Genomic DNA, 15,459 nt, shown 5'->3' on the forward strand with positions numbered 1-15,459 from the left:
TCCAAACCTTCCCCCTTTCCCCCAGTTCAATTTGTTACATCCAAAGGCTCATTCAGAGTCTTATGATGTAGTGTCTGATTTCTGGAGCCATCTTCTCTTACTGTCATCTTTTTTATCTATCTCTGGAAGATCTGCTTTTCTAGTCTAGGTCATTGGCAATATTTTCCCCTAAAATTGCTTTTTAAGAATCCTAATCTGTTGCACCTTTAGGATATCTCCACATAGCCAATAAGCTATCTATTTGCTCTACTTTTATTCCTGTGATATCAAGAAGTTTGGAGTAAGGTTCCCAGCATATGAAGTACGAGGTGGTGGGGAGGCTGTGGCAGATCTATGAGAGGAGTGGACAAGCCTTGCCAAAATAGGAAGGCATATTTCAGCTGTGATCTACATTACTGTAATTTGGTTAAGTTTTGTAAGACAGTTTACATACAGCATTTCATCTGAGTCCCAGAATAATACTATGGTGGGTAGTGGAAATATTATTATTCAACAGCAATACCTTTTATGACAGTCTTTCTTTGGGAAAATGCTGTTTTGAGTGCCATGCAACTGGATTTTAAAGAACTCTTAGTGCATATAACTCTTTTTCACAATGAGTACTGCCCTATATTAGAGTGCTTTGGATAGCTATCCCCTCTGGACCATATAGATACAGTGTTGAACAGAAGTGGCAAGTTTTGTTGTTTCGGTGTTTTTTGTTTTTTTTTGGGGGGGGAAAGATTGGCACAAATTAGTAGAATGATGTACAAGACTAATTTAACATAAAAACACCAGGCTTTCCAAACTCCTACATTCCTTCCACTGGACTTATTCTACTTTAATTTGTATAGTAGCTACCTGTGAAACTTAAATTATTAGTACAGTCATCTTTACCCTCAAGAAAAACAATGATTCCTTATTTATCATCTTCTTGAGGCTAGAAACTATGTATTCAGGCCTTTGAACATGCTGGGTAGATGATATTGCCTCATTTTGGAAGTAGAAGACAGTTGGAGCCACCAGCACCTAATCCATTTAGGAGAGAGGCAGTAAATAGTATGAAGATTCATTAGTGTCATTTTGTGTTTCCTTATAGCAGCAGACATTTTGTATCATTAGACTCTTGTCCAAGACCTTTTTTCTACTGATGGAGCTGCATATCAGCATATAGTTGGCAATGGTCTAACATATAGGCCAGATGTTAAATTTGGCTAACAAGTAACCTTGGTGTGGCCCTTAACTATTTCTGGGGTCTCACTAATACTAACTCCTGCCTGCAGCCCAGGTCTCTGTTATCTCAAGGCATCAGTAAATATTCATTGAATCTTTTCATATAATTCCTATTTGCTTTCTTACAGCATGAAATCTAGGTGTTCTATGGAATTGACCCTGGACAATTAATGCTTATCCACCAATATTTTGCTCAGTCCCTAGAGAAACCTTGCAAGAGGAAAAGGAAGTAATGTTTCCTGCCCCAAAGCAAAAATTCAACAAATTTAACATAATATATTATGTCATATATCACAGTAGGCTTATCCAATGGATTGATATATATTATACTTGGCTCTTTGGGGAAGGCCAGAAGCCAAATAGGATGGACTGCATGCCATCATTGCTGCTGTATATTTTTTCCCCTTTCAACTATGGTCTCTTACATAAAATAATGTGTTCAAATGGATCTGGTTTTGAAGCAGGTCAATCCAGAGGGAAAAGACTACTTCTTTCTCTCTGTCATCAAAAAGTATGTCATAGAATTGAGACATCAAATTCTTTTTTCACCAACTTACTTTTCTTCCTATTCTGATAAAATTTAGGTCCCCAAGCGATCCAGTCTACTTCAGAAGACCACCAAGTGAACAGTAGTAGCTTAAAGGTAAGGCTGCCTGAATGGTGATCAGTGGGGATCTGTAAACTGTCATCTTAGTAAGTAATGTACCAGCCTAGGGCACGCTGAAGATAGGGCAGCTCTGAATCTGTAGCTTGATTTTCATTTTAATTCAGGCTTCTTGTCCCTTTGAGGAGAGTCAACATTTAGACCCTATATTATCCTTTGGTAAAATTACCTTTTCTGTGTCAGTGAGTCCATCCAGCTGATAGTGGAGAGCAGGCCCTGGCTCAAAAGAAAGACTTGAGTTCTAGGGGATAATAGATTTCAGCTATCCCAGTTATACATTGAAGTACTTGATTCCTTATGAGCTTTGCTCCTGGATGACTTGGGAGTTGGAACATTGTTCTAGTTTCTAAAGCAAGCAATTCTTTGTGGTGATTTGTAGAAAAAGTTTTGCATTCCAATTCAGGTGGTCTACTTTTTTTATACTAACTGGTTTTGACATTGACATTGAGCTTCAGTTTTCACATTTGTATAATAATGGGAATTGTACTTCACACAAGGTGTTGTTGTGAAGATTGAGTGTTGTAAAACCAAGAGCACTATATAAATGTGAGTTATTAGTTGATATTGTTGAATAAATGCTATATAAATTAAACCTTTTTCTCTGTGTAAAACATAGTGATCTTTAAATTAAGCCATATGAATTTCCCATAATATCTATAGTTTAAATTTGAACATTTGACTCCAACTCCCTCTTTACCTCATATGTGGTGCTATTTGTGATATGTTGTAGAAGTCATGAGTAGGGGGGAAGCAGGGCAAATATTGGGTCAGGAAGGACAGATACTTAAAGAGGGGTACACAGCTGTCAAATAGGTATGTGTAAAACATGCAGCTTGTGTGGGAATCAACATACTTTCCAGGAACAGCTGTTTTAAAATAACTACATTTTTGAAAATGTCATTTTATTTTTCTTTCCCCCCACAAAATATTACCCTGTGGGCACCTCATTTTGGTGTGGTGGTAATGTTGGATTCTTTCTTTTCCCTTACCTAATTGTACTGATGTCTAGTTTGTTTTTTCTTTTTAAGAAGTTTTGTCATATTTCCTTTTCTTAACCTTTTCTGGAACAAATTATCTGGGATGGTTGTGATCTATATGGTCATGTTTGGAGGCAGTCATAAGCTAAATGAGAACTTGAAAGTTCTGGGCTAAGCTCGACCACCCTTGAGAAGAAGGCTGCCTCGGGAACCAGTGATACTTTAGTCTCTAAGTGAAGGCACTAGATTTCCAGTTCTTAAAGGGCTAGGGAATCTCAACTTCTGACCACCTTATCAATCTGGAAGGGCTTTGAATTCAGGCTTCCTTCTGACCCAAGGAATAGCCCAGCTTAGCTAAGAGAGAGAAATCACTAGAAATTTGGCTAACCAGTGAGGGTATATGGGACTAATGCAATTTACCACTATCTATTAAGGTGTGGAGAGATGATGGCCTTTTATATCAGTGGAGGGAGGATCTACAAGAATGAAATTATAGATCTTGAAATATTGAAGTCTAAGATCAGATCTATGCTTTAAGAGGCTATAGAGGTCATCTTGTACAACCTTTTAATTTGCAGGTGAGGGAACTGAGGCTCAAGGAGATGATGTGACTCACCTTTGCTCACACATCTAATAAATGTATGATATAGGATTTGAAACCAGGCCTTTCTGACTCCAGGGCTAGTATGGTATTCAAGAGTTTTATTTACTGTCACCCAACCTTTCATTAGCGGGAAGCACTACATATGCCTATAAAATTCAAATCCAAAGTCAATTACTCAAAAAAGGATTTAAGTGCATTCTTTATGCTAGACCCTATGCCAAGTGCTAAGGGTACTAAGAAAGGCAGAAATGTGGTCCCTGCCCTCAATGAGCTCAAAAAAAATTTTTTTAACTCTTGCCTTCTGTCTTAGAATCAGAGTGGTAAGAGCTAGGCAATGTGTCTTGCCCAGGGCCACACAGCTAGGAAGTGAAGTGTCTGAGGCCAGATTTGAACCTAGGACATCCTGTCTATAGGCCTGGCTTTCAGCCCATTGAGATACTCAGCTGTTCCCAAGGAGCTCACATTCTAATGGAGGAGACCACAGGTAAATGACTATGTGCATACAAGATATAGACAGTGTAGATCAGTGGTTCCCAAACTTTTTTGGCCTACTGCCCCCTTTCAAAAAAAAATATTACTTAGCCCCCTGGAAATTAAATTTTTTTTAAAATTTTAATAGCAATTAACAGGAACGATAAATGTACCTGTGGCCATCACCGCCTCTCTGAATTGCTGCAGCACCCACCAGGGGGCGGTAGCGCCTACTTTGGGAATCACTGGTGTTAGATGAAAGGTAATTTCAGAAGGAAGGCACTAGTGAGAATGAGGACCATTAAAGATGTCTTTTAGAAACTAGGATTTGAGCTGAGATTTTTAGGAAAGTAGAGAATCTAGAAGGTGGAAGTGAGGAGTAAGAGCTTTTTAGCATAGTAAAAAAAGCATGGTGTTTGGAGATAGAGTATTCTGTGAGAGAAACAATAGGGAGTCAGTGTGGCTAGATGGTAGAGGGCATTGAGGGAAGCAAATAGCAAAAAGAAAGACAGTGAGTTCTCTTTTAGACATAATGGGTTTAAGATGCCTATTGGATATCCATCCAGTTTGAGATGTCCAAGAGGCATTTAGAGACGTGTAACTATAGCTCAGGAAAAAGATGAAGTAGTTACATAGATCTGGAAATCATCTGCATAGAGATAAGTGAACTCATGGGACCTGATGAGCTCACCAAATAAAGATATTATGGAGGGAAAGGAGAAGAGGGTCCAGAACAGAACTTTGGTAACATGAAGGAAGAATCAGAAAAGGAGGTCAAAAAGGAATAATTGTAAGTAGATGAGAGGAGAGCTGTGAGAGAACTTTGTCACAAAAACCTAGAGAATAAAGTAGCCTGGAGGAAAGGGTAAACAACAGTGCCAAAGGCTGTAGAGTTTAAGAAGCATGAGAATTGAGAAAAGGCTGTTAGATTTGGCAATTTAGAGAACATTGGTAACTTTGGACAGTTAGAAGCCAGATAGCAGAACATGTAGAATCTTGTGAGAGTTGAAGTAGAGGCATTGAGAGTGGAAGACTTTCTCAAGGAGTTCAGCCAGCAAAAGGAATATAGGGATATAAGACATTAACTGGCAGGGATAGAAGGATTAGTTGAGAGTTTTAAGGATGGAGGAGACAGGAACATATTTGTAGGTGGTAGGGAAGGAACCAATAGCTAGAAAGAAGAGTAAGAAGATAAGAGAGAGAGTGGGAATGATAGTAGGAACAATTTGCTGGAGAGTCTTGAGAGGGATGGGTTCAAGGGTACATGCATATACATAGTAGACACTTAACAAATGTTCATTGAGTTTACCCAATGGAGTTTCCTTGGCAAGAAGAGCCATTTCACTTCAGACCATTATGATGGAGGAGTATGTGGTGAGGTTCTGAGCTAAGAGAGTGAGTGGACCTCATAAGTGCCATGGGAGGTTTGAAGAGAGATGAGGTCTTGAACATTACTGAAAAGAGTGGGATAGTGAATTGCATAGAGGGGAATAGAACGTTTTCCTTGCTGCAATGAAGGCCCATTGGAATTAGATGATGTAAATTTGTAGTGAGTCGTCTCAGCTTGGTTTTGTGATTTCCTTTAGCTCCATTAAGTGGCATGTGCACAGGAGTAATTCAGGGGGAGCAAGTCAGGACTGATGCTTAGAAAGGCATGATTAGGAAGGACAAGAGGGCAAAGATTTTGAAGGTAGGGCAGAGTGTAGAGTTGATTTGGATCACCAAGGGATTAAGAGAGGGAAGTAAGAAAAGAAGTAGGGAAACATGGAATTAGATAGGTGTCCTTTTGAGAGAATTGCCTCTGAAACAGAAGCTTCTTAAGTAAGAACCAAACCACAGAGAGATACCATATAGCCAAGCTATGACTAATTCACAGAAGATATCTGTATCTCAAAAACTCTCTCATCAAAACAAGCCTTCTCTGTGAAGCAGTGGATGAGGTTCATCAAGTTCTATTTAATAAAAGATCTAGTTATAAAACCCAGGGGTCCATTATTCAGTCTGAGACTGCTAGCCTAAGATTCCTTTTAGGGTGGATTCTCAGGGAACAGGGAACAAGCACAAGCTTTGGGGGTCTCAAACCTACAAGCTATTTCTAAACTTGGGGTTCATCATACCTCACTAAGCCACAAGTTTGGGGACTCTAGATTCCATGTCGACACCCTCTTTCAGATCTAGATAAATCAAACCAAAGAAAGAGGTAAGAGAGATGACTGAAGTCCTAGAAAAATTAGATTTAATAGATATGTGGAGAAAAATAAATAGGGACAAAAAGGAATACACCTTTTTTCAGCTGCACATGGTACATTCACAAAGATTGACCATGTAATAGGGCATAGAAACATTGCAAACAAATGCAAAAGAGCAGAAATAATAAATGTAACCTCAGATCATAATGCAATAAAAATAATAATTAGTAAGGGCACCTGGACAGGCAAATCAAAAACCAATTGGAAATTAAACAGTATGATTCTCCAAAACCAATTAGTCAAAGAAGAAATCATAGAAACAATCAACAATTTCATTGAAGAGAATGACAATGATGAGACATCCTACCAAACTCTGTGGGATGCAGCCAAGGCAGTACTCGGGAAAATTTATATCCTTGAGTACATATATAAACAAATTAAGGAGGGCAGAGATTAATGAATTGGGCATGCAACTGAAAAAATTAGAAAGTGAGCAAATTAAAAATCCCCAGATGAAAACTAAATTAGAAATACTAAAAATCAAGAGAGAAATTAATAAAATTGAAAGTAAAAGAACTATTGAATTAATAAATAAGACTAGAAGCTGATATTTTGAAAAAACAGATAAAATAAACAAAGTACTGGTCAATCTAATAAAAAAAAAAAGGAAAGAAGAAAACCAAATTGACAGTATCAAAGATGAAAAGGGAGACCTCACCTCTAATGAAGGGGAAATCAAGGCAATCATTAAAAACTATTTTGCCCAATTACATGGCAATAAATATAGCAATCTAGGAGATATGGATGAATATTTACAAAAATACAAATTGCCTAGATTAACAGCAGAAGAAATAGAATACCTAAACAATCCCATATCAGAAAAAGAAATTGAACAAGCCATCAAAGAACTCCCTAAGAAAAAATCGCCAGGGCCTGATGGATTCACAAGTGAATTCTATCAGACATTCAAAGAGCAACTAATCCCAATACTATACAAATTATTTGATATAATAAGCAAAGAAGGAGTTCTACCAAATTCCTTTTATGACACAAATATGATACTGATTCCAAAGCCAGGTAGATCAAAAATGGAGAAAGAAAACTACAGACCAATCTCCCTAATGAACATAGATGCAAAAATTTTAAATGGAATATTAGCAAAGAGACTCCAGGAAGTGATCAAGAGGATCATCCACCATAATCAGGCGGGATTTATACCAGGAATGCAAGAATGGTTCAACATTAGGAAAACCATCCACATAATTGACCATATCAACAATCTAACAAACAAAAATCACATGATTATCTCAATAGATGCTGAGAAAGCCTTTGACAAAATACAGCACCCATTCCTATTGAAAACCCTGGAGAGTATAGGAATAGAAGGACCTTTCCTAAAAATAATAAACAGTACATACCTAAAACCATCAACAAGCATCATATGCAATGGGGATAAATTAGAAGCCTTTCTAATAAGATCAGGAGTGAAACAAGGATGCCCATTATCTCCTCTATTATTCAACATAGTACTAGAAACACTAGCAATTGCAATTAGAGAAGAAAAAGAAACTGAAGGTATCAAAATAGGCAATGAGGAGACTAAGCTATCACTCTTTGCAGATGATATGATGGTCTACTTAAAAAATCCTAGAGAATCAACTAAGAAGCTTGTAGAAATAATCAACAACTTTAGCAAAGTTGCAGGATACAAAATAAATGCATATAAATCATCAGCATTTCTATACATTTCCAACACATTAGAGCAGCAAGAGGTAGAAAGAGAAACACCATTTAAAATCATCCTAGACAATATAAAATACTTTGGAATCTATCTACCAAAACAAACACAGCAATTATACGAAAACAACTACAAAACACTTTCTAAACAATTAAAACTAGATCTAAACAATTGGGAAAATATTGATTGCTCATGGGTAGGATGAGCTAATATAATAAAAATGACCATTCTACACAAATTAATTTACCTATTTAGCGCCATAACTATCAAACTACCAAAAAACTTTTTTACTGAATTAGGAAAAACTATAACAAATTTCATTTGGAATAACAAAAGATCAAGAATATCAAGGGAAATAATGAAAAAAATGTGAAGGAAGGGGGCCTTGCAGTACCAGATATTAAACTGTACTATAAAGCAGCGGTTATCAAAACGGTATGGTACTGGCTAAGAAACAGAAGGGAGGATCAGTGGAATAGACTTGGGGTAAGTGACATCAGCAAGACAGTGTATGATAAACCCAAAGAGCCCAACTTTTGGGACAAAAATCCACTATTTGACCAAAACTGCTGGGAAATTTGGAAAACAATATGGGAGAGATTAGGTTTAGATCAACATCTCACACCCTACACCAAGATAAATTCAGAATGGGTGAATGACTTGAATATAAAGAGGGAAATATAAATAAGTTAAGTAAACATAGAATAGTTTACTTGTCAGATCTCTGGGAAAGGAAAGATTTTAAAACCAAGCAAGAGTTAGAGAAAAAAGCTTTTGTACAAACAAAAACAATGTAGCCAAATCAGAAGGGAAACAACAAATTGGGAAAAAATCTTTATAAGGAAAAACTCTGACAAGGGTCTAATTACTCAAATATACAAGGAATTAAACCAATTGTATAAAAAAATCAAGCCATTCACCAATTGATAAATGAGCAAGAGACATGAATAGGCAATTTTCAGATAAATCAAAAGTATCACTAAGCACATGAGAAAGTGTTCTAAATCTCTAATAATTAGAGAAATGCAAATCAAAACAACTCTGAGGTATCACCTCACACCTAGCAGATTGGCTAAAATAAAAGAAGGGGAGAGTAATGAATGCTGGAGGGGATGTGGCCAAATTGGGACATTAATGCATTGCTGGTGGAGTTGTGAACTGATCCAGCAATTCTGGCTGGCAATTTGGAACTATGCTCAAAGGGCTATAAAAGAATGCCTGCCCTTTGATCCAGCCATACCATTGTTGAGTTTGTACCCCAAAGAGATCATAGATCAACAGACTTGTATGAAAATATTTATAGCCGCGCTTTTTGTGGTGACAAAAAACTGAAAAATGAGGGTATGTCCTTCAATTGGGGAATGGCTGAACAAATTATGGTATATGTTGGTGATGGAATATATTGTGCTCAAAGGAATAATAACCTGGAGGAATTCCATGTGAACTGGAATGACCTCCAGGAATTGATGCAGAGCGAAAGGAGCAGAACCAGAAGAACATTATACATAGAGAAGGATACACTGTGGTAAAATAGAACATAATGGACTTCTGTACTAGCAGCAATGCAATGATCCATAACAATTCTGAAGGACTTATGGAAAAAATGCTACCCACATTCAGAAGAAGAACTACAGGAGTAGAAACACAGAAGAAAAATAACAGCTTGTACACATGTGTTGAGGCGGACATGATGGGGGATGTAGACTCGAAACTACCACACCAATGCAACTATCAACAATTTGGAATTAGGTCTTGATCAATAAGACATGTTAAAACCAGTGGAAATACGCATCAGCCATGGTGGGGAGAAGCTCGGAGGGTGAGGGGGAAAGTAAGAGCATGAATTATGTAACCATGTTAACTTTTCTAAAAATAAATACTAATAAATGTTAATAAAAAAAAAAAAGAATTACATTCATGCTCCATTGGTTAGTGCTGATGCCCACCACCTCAGGCTGTTGCTGGAGGTTCCCCTAGCCTTAGACTAGGTAGCCTCAATAGTTACAGCGTATGAATTACTGTGAAGTGGTACTTGCTGTTTCTCAAGGGTGAAATGTGGCATGAGAAAATGTGAAATTCTGATTATGTTCAGATTATTCCCTAATATAGCCACATATTGGAACAAATTCTCATTTTCAAAACAAGTGTTAGAAGTATATTCTTAAGGTTTTCAGAACGCTTTCCTTTGCAATAGGTAACATAAGGGCTTTACTACCGCATTTTACAAATGAAGAAACTGAAGTACAGAGAAATTAAGAAATTTGCCTAGGGTTACTCAGCAGGTAAGTTTCATAAGACACATAAAAAGCTGGAAGGGATATTAGAGACCATTTAATCCAACTGTCTCATTTTATAGATAAGGAAACTGAGGTACAGAGAGATTAAATAATTTGCCCAGGGTCCTACAGATAATAAATAGCAGTGCTGAGATTTGAACCTAGGTCATATTTGTTGGAGCCAGGACCTGAGTTTCAGACTCTTGACTGCCTCTCTCCAGGACTGTGAATGAGTCCTTATAAACTCAGGTGAGAACAGATCTTTCATAAAGCAAACAGGTGCTATATTTAGAACAGTGTACAGAATTAATGGTTCTGAATACAAATTGAATTGTAACTACTAAAAACATTTCTTTTGTTGCATGTTTTTATATTGCATATTTCATAATTTTGCTTTTTTTTTTCCTTCACACTTCGCATTTTCTCTGGTTCAAAAGTAGGACTCTTCCCCTATTCCCCATAGCTTCAGGCTATGAAAGCTGCAAGAGAATGAAACTAATCAGAGCAGGTTGTCAGCCCCCTAATCTTGTCCCTGGTGCATAATTTAATTTATATCATCTAAGGGGAAAATATGTTTCTGTTTTCAGAAAAATAACTAGAACCTACAGTGTGAAATGTAAAATGTAAATTCTCTATATCAGGATGATTTGTTCAGTTGGATCAGGGAGTGATGCTATATGGCAGACTCTTAGCTCTTTTTTTTTTTTTTTTTTTCCTCAGCTAAAGCCATTTCTTCTCAATTCAGGACCACTCAATACATACAATCAGCAGTTATGGCTGACATGTGTTATTCAACTGGATCAATCAGATGGTAAGAGGACTGACTTGGGGACAGGTTTTTCTTTTGGTATAATATATTCTGGTGCTATGAATACTTTTTAAAGGACCCTCTTCTTATGTGGAAACATGACAAAGAAGGGCAAAATGTAATGTCACTGTTCATACAATAATTTGCTTTTGAGTTTATTGAAGTTGATAGCCACAAGGGAGGAGAGTATATCTAAGTGAAGCATTCTGGTGCCATTTGAGACATATTCAGTGACCCTACCTTGTGATCACTGGGGCCCCTTGCATTCTGCCATGCCAGTGACTGTAACTGAGTCCACTAGCAAAGCTGATAGGAAATTTGGTGCCTGTATTGGAGTCTGGCAGCTTATTGACAGACTTCTCCCCTTCTGTTTCATTTTCCTTTTTGTAGACACTACAATCCAGACAAGCTTTTCCATGACTGTCAAAGTGGATGGTGTGACTCAAGGTGCAAGCAAGACATTTGTACATAACAAAGTTCACAATCGGACAAGGACCCTCAACTGTGCAGGGGTATGTGTTCATGACCCTAAATGGGAATTGAATCCTTTAAATTGGTCTTTTCCTTGTTTATGATGTTTCATCTCCTGCCTACATGTCTTTGCCCAAGTGGTCCCTCATGTCTAGGATACAGGCTCTTCTTACCTCTGCTTCATAGAATACTTTGCTATTACCTTTTAAACAAGGATCTTTCTTCATTTCTCTGAGTTTTTAGGCTGTCTGCTATTTGAAACTATCGTGTATTTACTTGCTTATGTACATGTTAGATCCCTTTAGAAAAGGAGTTTTTAACCTTCTTGATGTAGTGAACCCTTTGGCATTCTGGTAAAGCTCAAACACTTTTCAGGATAATGCTTTTAAATGCATAAAATAAAATACTATAATATTACATCAAAAACCAATTATGTTGAAATGCTTTTATCAGTGGGTTTATAAAAAAAAATCAGTCACAGATCCAAGGTAAAGAAACCTTTCTCTAGAAGAAATTTAGTTTCTTGTGAGAATGTTTTGACTATCTCCAGGGCTAAGGACATCCTTCCCCACTGAAAGGAAAATTGTTTTATTGCCTTTACATTATTGATCATGAACCAATTGATTACATATAATCCTTTAGATAAGTAACTGCAGTTATAATTTTTAGAAAGAGTTAGACCCAGTTATTAAACTGTGTATGAGATATCAATTATAATAGTTACAATATTAGCCATAGTATTGGAAGGAATGTAGTTTGATTTATTAGAATATTGTAGCAATTAACAATATTAAAGACTTCTGTTGGAGGATAAAAACTTCAGGTCTTTGTAATTATCTAGGGAAGTTGAAACTCATGCAGAGGGAGCTGGGCTCATTGGGAATGGCAAGTATACAGCTGGCCTGAGGAGATCATAGGAAAACAAGCTGGCATGTTTGTTCCTTTGAAGATTTGTGCCAACTACAGGCTCCCCAGAGTGTTATAGCCAAGAAAGTACCTAAGTAGTGTGATAGTTCTGGAGCATTAATTAAATATTCTTATCTTAACCTTCTATTGGAACTTAAGACTTTTGTATCAGATATTCCAAACCCTTGTTACCAAATGTTATAGCATGTTTCTTAACATACTATGTCTCTTCTGCCTTGTTAATGACTTATGCTAATTAACTGTCAAAAACCTATAAAACATCTTACTGAACATCTGTAGGGATAGGATCTTTGCCACAGGCTGGGCATGGTGAGACCTCCAACTTTAATTTACTACAATTAAAATTTAGATCTTCAGCTCAGAGTTGTGGTCCAGAAATTTTTTAATTTTTATACTACACTTAAAAACTTCATATTCTAATCAACAGAGTTAACTGGCTAGAGACATAAGTAGGCTTGTTGTACTTGTCAACATTTTTATTCATGACTTGTATGAAGATAAAGTTGATGTTCCTATAAATTTGCCAATGACAAGGTTGGGAAAGATAGTTAGCTAACATATTGAATGACTAACTTTGCAACATTTCTTTCAATTAATTAGTTTTGGGTCCCAACTCGGCTTTTTTAAATTAGAGAAAACTCTTTTTCCATAAACCTTTTCTTCTACCTTATTAATCTTTAGTCTCTTTATAGACTTAAATAAATATCAGTGTTCCTGGCTATAGAGTCTGTTAACAGCTAAACAGTACAAAGACATATTTAAATAGTTCAGCAATATATTAACTTTGAGAAAGATCACAGCCAGAGTTATCTCTAAATATCAAATTCATCTGTGGATTCCTCTACATACACTGGTGCCATGGCCCATCATTGAGTTCTGTAAGGAGGACAGTTGATCTCCCAAATATTTTCTTCAGTATAGACTTTCCCCAACTTCTTCTCTCCATAGGCTGTCAGACTGTTCTCCCAAAATGTAGCTTCTGTCTTAGGTGACAGTCCCTCACAGAAGAAGTTGTCTCATTCCTTTCTCTCTGTGCCTTCAACACTCTCTCTCCAGCTTGTGGCAATTAGCTGTCTCCAAGTGACAATTAATGTCTCACTCCTAAGTACCATTTCCTCTCTAGAAGATTCAGTAACAGTATCCAAAGCCTCTGTGAAAGTGTCTGTAAAAGCTGGGATCCCAGATCATCCTGTCTGTGTCCCAATCCACTCTTCATCCTCAGCCTGAGGCCTTTACTTGACAAAGAACCCTCATTCCTGAGAGCTTATTTTTTGATTATTTCCATGTCATTCTTGTTTGTCTGCAGTCCAGAATTAAATCAATATACATTTATTATTAGGCACTTTGCTCAACTCTGTGTTATGTCACATTTCTTCAAATTATCTTTTAGTGTGTTTCTATACAAACATCATCCTGCTTCAGTGAAGATATTTGGAGATACTTTTATGTCCATTCTCTCCTCAGGTCTGTCCCAGCATTGGCGTCTCTCAAAGTTTAACTGAGGTATCACCTCCTCCAGGAAGTCTTTACAGATTCCCTACTTCCTTCACCCATTATTAGGCCTCTTGAAGATACTTTGGACATATTTTGTGATCTCCAGGTTACCAAACCAGTGTTGGGAATAAACTGGTGGGTAACAAGAGATACTGTATCTTCTTTTAGGCTCTTGTTTTGTTGCTGTTAAACCACTTAGTTGTCAGTCAGATTTGAACTGAGGCCCTGAGTAGCAGTTAGGCCTAGAAAAATTTTACCGAGTAACACTTTTAGGAGACAGATTGTAAAAGCACAAAAACTTCTAGTTAATAAAGTTTAAAAAGTTTAAGGATAGGGGGGTTAAGATGGCAGCAGAGTAAAAAGCAGCTCTTAACCTCTCCTGACTGAAACATACAGGACTCCTCAAGGGGACATTAAAACAAATCCAGACGAGCAGAGGGACCCCACAACAGGGTGCAGCGTGGAAGGTACGTGGAATTTCCATGCTATAAAGGGGTGAAACAGCTCTCACTAAATCACAGGCTGAGGAACCACCCCACCTCTACCCCCTCCATACACACCACCTATAGCGCCAAAGCCAGCTAAAAAGAAATAGAGCAAGTTTGGGGCACCCATTGAGTCATTGGCAGCTCCAGGGCCTGTTCCTGAGAGCAGCAAAATTTAGGACCCCAAAAAGCTAAAGAACGCACACAGACTTTGAGCGGAGACACAGAGCACAGGCGGAGGCGGAGGCGCGGCAGACACAGGCGTGAGCAAAGGCTCTGAAACCCTGAGTGGGGAACCAGTGCAGACGGGTATACAACTGTGGAAGCAGCGCCCTGAGACTTGTAAAGGAACCTCCGGCAGAGGACCAAGCAAGGGGGTGCACCAGGGGGCTGGACCTTGAGAAAAACCAGACCTCAGACCTCAGGTCCCAAAAGACCGTAGACAGACCCTGAGCGCGAGGATAAAGCTGAGAAGCTGCTGGGCTAACAATGGCTACCCAGAATCAGGAAGTTCAGAAGAGAAAGATTAACAACAAGAAAAATAAATCTTTAACACTCAACAACTTTTACACAGAGAAAATCCAGACAACCGAGCTAACAGAGGAGGAGAACAAACAAGCATCCGGACCCTCCCAAAATAATGAAAACTGGTCACAAGCTCTTGAAGAGTTCAAAACTGAGATGACGAGAAAGTTGGAAAAGATTTGGTTAGAGAAATGGGAAATAGCTCAAAAGGAAATCAGGCAAGAAAATAACAGTTTAAAAGGCAGAATTTTGCAATTGGAAAGTGAGGCTCAGAAATCAAATGAACTGATAAGCAAATTGAACACCAGAAATGACCAGATTGAAAAGGAAAACCAGTCCCTAAAGGCTAGAATTGAGCAATTAGAAGCTAATGATCTCTCAAGACAACAAGAACAAATAAAACAAAGTCAATAGACTGAAAAAATAGAAGGAAACCTGAAATATCTCAATGAGAAAGTGACAGACCAAGGAAACCGGTCTAGAAGAGACAATTTGAGAATCATTAGTCTTCCTGAAAAAGGAGAAATTAATAGAAATTTGGACTCCATACTAAAGGAAATTATTCAGCAAAATTGTCCTGAAGTCCTACAACAAGAGGGCAATATAGACATTGAAAGG

General features: G+C 37.7%; 1 protein-coding gene across 3 annotated transcripts in view; it reads left to right on the top strand.

Annotated features, from left to right (window-relative positions):
* TMEM181 (transmembrane protein 181) overlaps positions 1-15,459 on the top strand; it is a 128,696-nt gene that overhangs the window by 72,553 nt on the left and 40,684 nt on the right. For all 3 annotated transcript variants that reach the window (XM_044671784.1, XM_044671785.1, XM_044671786.1), the window contains 3 exons: positions 1,797-1,855; positions 10,852-10,942; positions 11,330-11,451. In XM_044671784.1, the coding sequence (XP_044527719.1) occupies positions 1,797-1,855; positions 10,852-10,942; positions 11,330-11,451 (272 nt within the window). The remainder of the gene's footprint in view (positions 1-1,796; positions 1,856-10,851; positions 10,943-11,329; positions 11,452-15,459) is intronic.

This window comes from Gracilinanus agilis, chromosome 4 (genome assembly GCF_016433145.1).
Source record: "Gracilinanus agilis isolate LMUSP501 chromosome 4, AgileGrace, whole genome shotgun sequence".
Lineage (NCBI taxonomy): Eukaryota > Metazoa > Chordata > Mammalia > Didelphimorphia > Didelphidae > Gracilinanus > Gracilinanus agilis.